The sequence below is a fragment of the Alosa pseudoharengus genome, unplaced genomic scaffold (genome assembly GCF_046254945.1).
Source record: "Alosa pseudoharengus isolate Yale_2024_CS ecotype anadromous, Long Island Sound unplaced genomic scaffold, YU_APseudo_1.1 YU_APseudo_1.1_scf_16, whole genome shotgun sequence".
NCBI lineage: Eukaryota > Metazoa > Chordata > Actinopteri > Clupeiformes > Clupeidae > Alosa > Alosa pseudoharengus.
This window is the reverse complement of record NW_027468630.1, coordinates 3,923,213-3,932,324: the sequence shown is the minus strand read 5'-3', so window position 1 is coordinate 3,932,324 and position 9,112 is coordinate 3,923,213. Positions and strand designations below refer to the sequence as shown.

The following is a 9,112-nucleotide window of genomic DNA, read 5'->3' as shown; positions in this document are numbered from 1 at the left end:
TAGCTAATAAGAAGCCAGTGATAACAGTACTATGCATTTTTATAAAAATGCACTGTAGGCTACTGTTATCACTGGGCTTCTTATTATAACAGTGCATAAAAATGCATAGTACTGTTATCACTGGCTTCTTATTAGCTACAGTGCATAAAATGCATACTGTTATCACTGGGCTTCTTCTTAGCTACAGTGCACTGTAATAAAACAGCGTATATAGAGATCTCGGCTCTGATAAAAGTTATTGTGCTGACATCTCCTGGTAAAATGCGGTACTGGTTCTACTCAGTGAACACACAAGAAGCTGGTGGGGACTCGCCCCTTAATGATGTAGGCACGTAAAGTTGTAGTTCTCCATGCAGTCTGACGCACGGGGTCTACGAGTCAAACATGACAGTTTGACATACGCAAGAAACACTTCTTCTCGTGTTGTAACCTCCACTGAGGACTAAAGCCGGACTCTTTCTCCGGCGTCTAACTAGAGCTGTATTTAATTGGTGAGTAGACAGTTGCAATTGCATTAGTTTGACAATTGGGCTCATGTTGACACAGACTAGCGGTCAGTTTGGACTAGCTAACCTTGGGGAGTTGGCGTTAGCAGGCTAGCTAGCTAGCTGTGTTGACAGAGCTCAACTAGTTTGCACTGGAGTGTCCCCCACCATGCTAACTTATCTTGCTAATGAAGTTACGGATTGATGATCATAGAGATACAGAAGACATTACCTTTAAAAGTTGGCGTTTAACCAAAGCTTATATATAAAAAAAATAAAAAACGTACGTAGTAGTAGTACTATGACATGAAGCTAGCATTCTAGCTTGTTCGCTAATTAAATATCATATCGTAGCCTGTAGTTTGACAACGATATTGTTTTTCTTTTGATACAAGATTGTCATACATAGCCGAGTGTTTTATCAGGGTTGGGTTAACTTACCATTTTAATTTTTAGACTTAGTTATGCTGCTAAATACCTGTAACAGATAGGTAACGGTCAGATGGCGCTGTCAAACAGTGGTCAGCGCAGGCTGGCCTGTAACATAAGCTAGCTCACTATAACTTTCACTAATCACTTTGACGTATGAAATAGCCATTTTAGATGCTTCTTATTCTTACATTTCATGCAAACATTGTAACATTCATAACAATTTACTAGCCTAGCCTACAAAGTACCCATCTGCTTGCAGACAAGCTAGCAAAATTCAGCTATCGATGAATGTTGCTATAACTTGAGTCTAACATAACGTCACATTCAAGCTCGCGACGTCTCCTTATCCAATGTGTAAGATAGGTTTTTACCAGTGTTACGTGATACATTTTGTATTAGGCGAATGTTTGAGGCGTATTTACTCTGCCTGTTTAACGTTCCTGGTTTTTACAGGTAGGACAGCCATGCGCAGCTGCGTGCGGAGTTCCAGGGCTCTGTCCCCGGCCCTGTTCCCCCGGCTGCTGTCAGATGCTGGTTGCTGGGGGACTCAGCCTGCTCGCCGGGGCCTATGGAGTTCCCCTCGAAACTTAACTTCGGGAGTGGACACTCAGCACCAGACACCGTTACCCAGTCAGGCCAGAGTGGTGATCTGTGGTGGAGGCATAGTGGGCACTTCAGTGGCTTATCACCTGGCAAAACTAGGATGGACAGAGATTGTACTACTTGAGCAAGGACGGTATGGGACCACCTAAACAAGTCTCCATTGTTGATTCTTTCCAGAGATATGTAGACACATAGAAACTGAGCTTGAATAACTGCAGTTGTTTGTTGGTGGCTGTTATTTTCGTTCACAAGGTCCTATCTGTATTTTCTTGTGACAGGTTGGGAGCAGGCACCACTCGTATGTGTGCAGGAATTGTCAGTGTTGCCAAGCCTATCATCATTGAAAGCAAAATGGCTGACTATTCTAATGCACTGTATGAGCGATTGGAAGAAGAAACAGGGGTTAAAACAGGTGGTGTATCAACTTTGCCCTTTGCCATTCAACATTTACTTTTCTCAAAGTTTGAGAATTCTCTGTAGTTATGAGGATTTTTAAGTATTCACTCTGTGTGTGTGTGTGTGTGTGTGTGTGTGTGATGGGCATACAGGGTTTGTGAGGACTGGCTCTCTGTGTCTAGCTCAGAATCAGGATCGTTTCCTCTCACTGAAGCGCCTGGCATCCAGGCTGAAGTAAGTGCCCCCCCCCCCCCCCCCCCCCCCCGCCTCTGCCCTCCTCTCAAGTAGACCTTTCCCCTCAGGAGAGCTTTTTAGAAGGCCTCAGAGAAATATAATAGTGACAAACTGATGGTTGTCTTATCTCCAAGGGTGGATCATTGACCCAGGTCTTCAGTAGTGGCCTCTGGTTTCAAGGGGCGAAAGCATATTTACAGTGTAAACAAACCATTTACGTGCATTCTTAGAACAAGTTAATTTTTTACACATTTGACTTTGTCTTTTGCATATTGTAATGCTCAAAAGGCTAGGACAGGCTGCTCAAAAGGCTTCAAATCACACCTCATACTTAGCTAGTGGTGACTTTAGTGATTATGATTAATTGGTCATGCAGGATTCCTGTGAGATTCCACTTTTGTCTTTGCTGTTGTTCAGGGTTATGGGCATCAACTGCAATGTCATCAAACCCAAAGAAGTGGCTAAGTTGCACCCATTGGTTAACATTCATGACCTAGTTGGGGCTCTACACCTACCTGGAGATGCAGTGGTCTCATCCCCAGATGTTAACCATGCCCTGGCTGTGGCCGCAGCCAGCTATGGTGAGCAGCCAGCACTGACAGACATGAATTAACAAGTTATGACTCTGTTATGTTCTAACTTGTCTGTATTGTTTTTCCTTTGTCTGTGTCTTATTGTTTTGTTTTTCCCCATGGGGCCTTGTGTCGCTGCTATTTTTTCCTTTTCCATGGGGCCTTGTGTCGCTTAATTCTTTTTCCTTTTTCTTTGGTCTGGCATGCAAATGACTGGATTAAGGAGTGCAAATCCATGAGCGCACCACCGTCAACCATATCTTGCTGGAGAAGGGCCACGTGACTGGGGTGGAGACAGATAGAGGCCCCATTGAGTGTGAATACTTTGTCAACTGTGCTGGACAGGTGAAAAGCATCACTCATTGCGGAGCTTTGACAACCTTAACAAGCATTAACACAATTGGTAACAGTCACAGTGAACACAGGCAGGCCGGAAGGACACCTGGGCCTCATGTTTTTTTGTGTGTCTTTTTTGCAGTGGGCATATGAGCTTGGCCAGGCCAGTGAGACCAAAATGTCTGTTCCCTTGCACGGCTGTGAGCATTTCTACCTCCTCACCAAGCCGCTGGAGCAGCCGCTTGCACCAAACACGCCAGGTAAGCACCAGGCCAGAACTCCCTACATCCCACACACTCCCCTGTGCCACGATGAGCTGTGTAGATGGCGGGGAAATAGTTTCCATGTGTATTCTGTTTCCTCCTCCTATATACCTGGTGTAAAGGGTCATTCACACCAAGAACGATAACTATAACCATAACGATAAAAGCGTTCACATTAATCAACGATAAACAAAGTCTCTCCTTGTGTTAATAAATGTGACGGCTAAAATTTGATGGGTTCTGATTGGCTATTAGCTTTTTATCATTCTCAAAATTGCTCTGAAAGTGATCCCCAACGATATCGTTCTTCATGCCGTTATCGTTATAGTTTATGTGTGAACGCAGTCATTCATATTAACAAGAACAATATTTGGTTATAGTTATCGTTAAGAACCAGGCCAGAGAGTTGTACTATGGAGCAGGGTTACTAGGATATCCGTGTAACCTCAAGAGTAACCGCTGACTTCAGAACGTCACGTTTGAAGCACTAGACTATCAGTAGGTGCAGTATTCTGTAAGAGATCAGTGGTAACTCTGCAGAACTCGCTGCATAATGATCAGGAGAGTGTGTCCATGTGTATTAAATGTGTTTCATTTCAGTCCACCACCTCTAATGTGGAAACTTGGCTCAGAAGGAAAAAGCAGAGTGTAATTTATTGCAGATGTTCAGTTTCCAATTTGAAAGCCAAATGGGTTCAGTTGTTCCCTACAAGGCTGTGATTAGCATTGTGTAGGCCTACTGGTACCTACAGTAGTGTGTGTGTGTGTGTGTGGCTTGTTGCAGTGGTGATGGACATGGATGGGAGAATCTATGTGCGGGCGTGGCAGGGGGGCGTCCTCTCAGGGGGCTTCGAGAAGAACCCTAAACCCATCTTCACAGAGGGACGCAACCAGCAGGACGTGCAGAACACACAGGAAGACTGGGATCACTTTGGTGAGTTGTGTGGTGCTTGAGTTGGTGCTTATTTGTTTTTGACTTTGCTGATCAGCTGTATTTATATGTTAAAGGAAGCTGGTCTTTTGAGACTGTGGTGAATGCATTGATTCAAGTAAGTATATATACTCTTTTGATCCCGTGAGGGAAATTTGGTCTCTGCATTTATCCCAATTCGTGAATTAGTGAAACACACACAGCACACAGTGAACACACAGTTAGGTGAAGCACACACTAATCCCGGCGCAGTGAGCTGCCTGCATCCACAGCAGGGCTCGGGGAGCAGTGAGGGGTTAGGTGCCTTGCTCAAGGGCACTTCAGCCGTGCCTACTGGTCGGGATTCGAACCGGCAACCCTCCGGTTACAGGTCCGAAGTGCTAACCAGTAGGCCACGGCTGCCCCAATTCTGATTCTGTCTGTCTGTTTGATTCAGCTGTTTTTTCACGTTACTCTGCTGTGTGTATATGAGCTGATTTCACGTCATGTGTACTTTCAGTGTGTTCAGGCTGTAGTCAGTTTGATTTATGTATGCTGGTTAAAATATTTTGTCTGAAAGTGAAGTGTCATTGTAAAGCAGTCAAATGTTATCTAAGTTTAAAGAAACCAATGTGTCCTTGTGAGTTGGTGAAGTTGCGCCTGACCTACCGTCTCTAAATAGAAATGTTGATGGTACAGTTTTGATTATATCTGATGTAACAGTGTAATATTGATATGTTATCACTAACCCATTTAATTTATTGATAGTGTACAACATGTTTCTATCGTGAGGTAGTTTCACCATGACCCCTTTGTGAGAGTGATCTTGGCTTGGAAGTAAAGGTCAACCTGGTGTTGTGCATGGTGTTGTGTACACTTAATACAGCTGGTGTCCTAATAGAACACATGAACTTTTAGAGCACAGTGGAGTCCTTTGTACTACTAAAGCAAAAGTAGTTCATATGTCTGTAATAAAATGCTGGGCAAGAATAGTGCATGAGGAGGGGAAACTCTGCTTCTCCTATGAACTGAATGCTTGGAAAGGTGTCATTAAAAAATCACCACAGGCTGATTGCCTCCCTCTGTTTGCATGTCTCTAGACAGAAACTGTGCTGCTCATGCTCAACCCACTGCTCCTCCAGCCTTAGCATTAGCACGGCTGCTCTCTGTTGTGCTTGAGAATAAGCGGAGTGAGTGGCTCTGATTTAGGGCCCTCATCTCTTGGCTGGGTGCCTGTCGCCCCATGAACGAGGTCAGGCCTGTGATATCTGTTACCACTCTCACGCCATTACAAGAGGTGACGGGAGGGAGGGAGGGACTGTGTGTGTGTGAGCAGAGGAGCTGGATGATTATGTCATGCCATTAGCGGGGATTACCTGCCAGGTTAATGTCTGATTATTAGTTTCAGACACTAGACAGAAGATGGCTTAGTTAGAACCTAAATGTGTCTGTCTACTGACTTGCTTCCAATAAATTAAGAAAGAGTAGGCTTTTGTCTTTTTACTATCACAGTTATTCTTTATTCACACCTAAAGACTTCATTTACTTGGACTTGAGCACACCTACTTTTTCCTATTATCAATTTCAGCTCACAGAATTAGGCCTAAGCTAAACTGTTTTTTTATTTCTAGATTTGTGTGTTGTATTCTTAAGCAATAAAAAAACACGAGTGTGAGTGGCGTTGGTAAAGGATATCCAGAATTACAGCTGTGGGCATATCCTTTACCAGCCCCACGGCAATGACGAGTGTCATATTGCCTTTATACAACAGTTCCATTACCAACTAATTTAATTTTAAGATACAACATTGTGAAAAAATATTTTGACCCACCCACAAAAATAGTTGTAATCTTTAGGCTTGTCATTTACTGTTGCCACTGGAGAGACGTACGTTGTTTGAAAATTAACAACATGGTGGAGCTAAAACGGCAGTATTTCTGTATTAACAAATAAGGGTTTGTTCCCTGATATTTTGTAGAAGTTAGCAAGAAACAAGCACTATTAAATCTAAAAACTCAGGTTTTGAAACCAAAAGCTACGTCTGAGCTAATTTACGACCTATCTGCCTACCTACTTTGCGTTTTTCTCACTCTTAAGGTAACGTTATGAAATCACTGCTCTCTCGCTATGAATGAATGAAATGTTTGTGTTGGATAATTACTAACAATAAAAAGTCTTGAATGGGGTTGTACTGGGATACCCCCACTTGTGGTGACTCTTGGAATGCTTGTCGTCCAATCAGAAATTAATAAATAGTTTGACCGGATCTAACTGTTGTATAAAGACCTACAACCAATTCAGCTGTAAACTGTACATATTTGACCAAAAAGGATCTTATAATCTGTAAAATGTGAAACTGGACTCGGCTACCGTATGTATCCATGTGGCTTGCTTATGCGAGGCGCAGGGTTTTGCAGAGACAGTGATGACATTTGGGAGGTTATTGTCGCTGACAGGTGTGTAAGTCAACATGCCAGCAGGGTCAGTGTGCATACCCTTTTACTGCAAGTCCATGAGGATGGCCTTTACCAGTGCTCCTCGGCCCACACGGTGTAACGCACTCTACCGCACCAGCTTATACATTCTACCACTCAAACAATACAGTCAGTGCTATCTCAGTCTAGACAGATAGGTTCTGCACTGTTTAAAATCTTTGACTGCCTACTCAGGTATTATTATTATTATTATTATTATTATTATTATTATCACAGCAACACTGGCTTTTCAGTTGTTTCAGTTATTTTAAAAGTTATTTTAAAGTATTTTTTCTTGTTGCTGTGCTCAAAACTATTGTCATTGGATCAAATGGGCAAAAAAAAAATAAAAAAAAATAATGCAATACAGTGCAGAGCAAGTTCAGTTTGTCCCTCTGTGACCTCCTTACCCTTTCCTTCCCCCTGCACACAGAGCCCATGCTGAGTGCCCTCCTGAGGCGGATGCCGGGGTTGGAGTCCACCGAGATCCAGCAGCTGGTGAACTGCCCCGAGTCCTTCACCCCAGACATGCGCTGCCTGATGGGGGAGACACCGTCCGTGCACGGCTACTACGTCCTCGCTGGCATGAACTCCTCCGGCCTTTCTTTTGCCGGGGGAGCCGGAAAGTAAGCAAGGTTTTGAGTTTCAGTGGAAGAAGCCCTGACTATATCTTCGGGGAAACAAATACAGTCATAGAGCAGAAGTTTACAATAGAGCTGGGAAATGTACTGTAATGTAAAGACCCAGAATTTCAAAATTTCAAAATTCAAAGTCAACAAATGTATTAAGTGGCTATACTTCAGTTAATCTTGTTGCTGCTAATGTCTGTGAATACCGGTAGTCACATTTTTAGAGCTTTAAAGCTAATTTAAAATCAACCACTTAAATAAAGTGGATTCATACCTATACCAAAGTTAACTATACCTGTCGACAGCTCACCATACCCAGGGATGGGCAAAAATACTTCAAAATGTATTTTAAGATAAAATATCAAATACCTTAATTCTAAGTGTATCAAAATAAACGTCAAAATACAGTAGCCACGCCAGGTATCGAAAGAAAATACTGTATTTTTGTATTTCGAAAATACTAAAAATACTCTTTAAAGGGAGCATGAAATCACTTTGCAAAACCTCCATATCTGTCTATTTAATCTATTCCTTCATCAGCACACTGACTCTGTTGATTAAGTGGACAGTGTTGATTAAGTGGACTCTGTTGATTAAGTGGACAGTGTTTGAGAGCAACAGCTTTCCTCCTGCAAATCTATCCCATAAACCTGCAAACAGTCAACAGATCAACTATGCCGACCTGCCTGTTGCATCTCATAGCCTAAATATTGTATTGGAGATATACTCAAAATGTCACAACTGAACTTGTCAAGTGCAAATTAACCACCGAAGCAAGACACAGAATGTGAGGTTAAAGCAACCCGATGCAGTTCTATTACCTTAAAATAACGTCTTCAAACTCATGGTACACTGACATATAACAAGGGGTTCCCAAACTTTTCCATGGCAAGACCCCCCAAATACCAAGGTTAAAGCCCTTCTTTTGCAAGATGTCTTATTAAACCCATTGACTATGGCAAATGTAAAAATAAATCAAGCTCATCCTCTGTCTGTTAAGCAACAAGCATTTCATCATGGAGCATACATTGTGTGAAAATTGCCCTTTTAGTTGGTTTTTAACTAACTGGCTGCCATCTAAGCGCTAAATGGTGTTATAATGATGCCAAGGGGCATAAATATGAATTTCTCATTGTGTTGCTTTAGGTGATACATGGGCCAACTTTTTGACTAGTGTTGCATGGCAACCACATAGATGACCATGTTAATTTGCCTACTGATGATTAAAGTTCTCAAGAAAAATAAGTTGGCCAATATCAAAGGGAACGTGCCAGAACAACAATACTCAGGAACATTGCCCAGCAACATGGCTCAGAAAGATGCCTTGTGTATCATCAGCTTTGGTCACATAGTCAACGTTGCTCCAAAGCTCTACCAAAAACAGGCAAACTTATAAGTTCAGGGTTTGTTTCCTGATATTTTGTAGAAGTTAGCGAGAAACAAGCACTATTAAATCTAAAATCTCAGGTTTTGAAACCAAAAGCTACGTCTGAGCTAATTTACGACCTATCTGCCTACCTACTTTGCGTTTTTCTCACTCCACGGTAACGTTATGAAATCACTGTTCTCTCGCTATGAATGAAAAACAGGCAAACTTATAAGTGTGGGTAAGTAACCATATGTTGAGTGAGTGGGTTGGTGTGTGGGAGTGTACAGTATGTGTGTGAGCAATCTAAGTGTTACTCACCTCACTTGCACTGGATCATCATCCTGAAGCTCTATTCTGATCATAACAAGTATGGGCAAATTACACAGTCAGCACAAGTCAGAGGCTACAT

The 9,112-nt window shown here is 42.4% G+C and overlaps 1 protein-coding gene across 1 annotated transcript in view; it reads left to right on the top strand.

Annotated features, from left to right (window-relative positions):
* Positions 1-370: 370 nt before the first annotated feature.
* pdpr (pyruvate dehydrogenase phosphatase regulatory subunit) overlaps positions 371-9,112 on the top strand; it is a 19,773-nt gene continuing 11,031 nt past the window's right edge. The window contains exons 1-9 of the mRNA XM_076286752.1: positions 371-491; positions 1,371-1,653; positions 1,799-1,932; positions 2,069-2,150; positions 2,568-2,731; positions 2,946-3,067; positions 3,201-3,318; positions 4,106-4,255; positions 7,139-7,331. Of these exons, the coding sequence (XP_076142867.1) occupies positions 1,382-1,653; positions 1,799-1,932; positions 2,069-2,150; positions 2,568-2,731; positions 2,946-3,067; positions 3,201-3,318; positions 4,106-4,255; positions 7,139-7,331 (1,235 nt within the window). The 5' untranslated portion in view covers positions 371-491; positions 1,371-1,381. The remainder of the gene's footprint in view (positions 492-1,370; positions 1,654-1,798; positions 1,933-2,068; positions 2,151-2,567; positions 2,732-2,945; positions 3,068-3,200; positions 3,319-4,105; positions 4,256-7,138; positions 7,332-9,112) is intronic.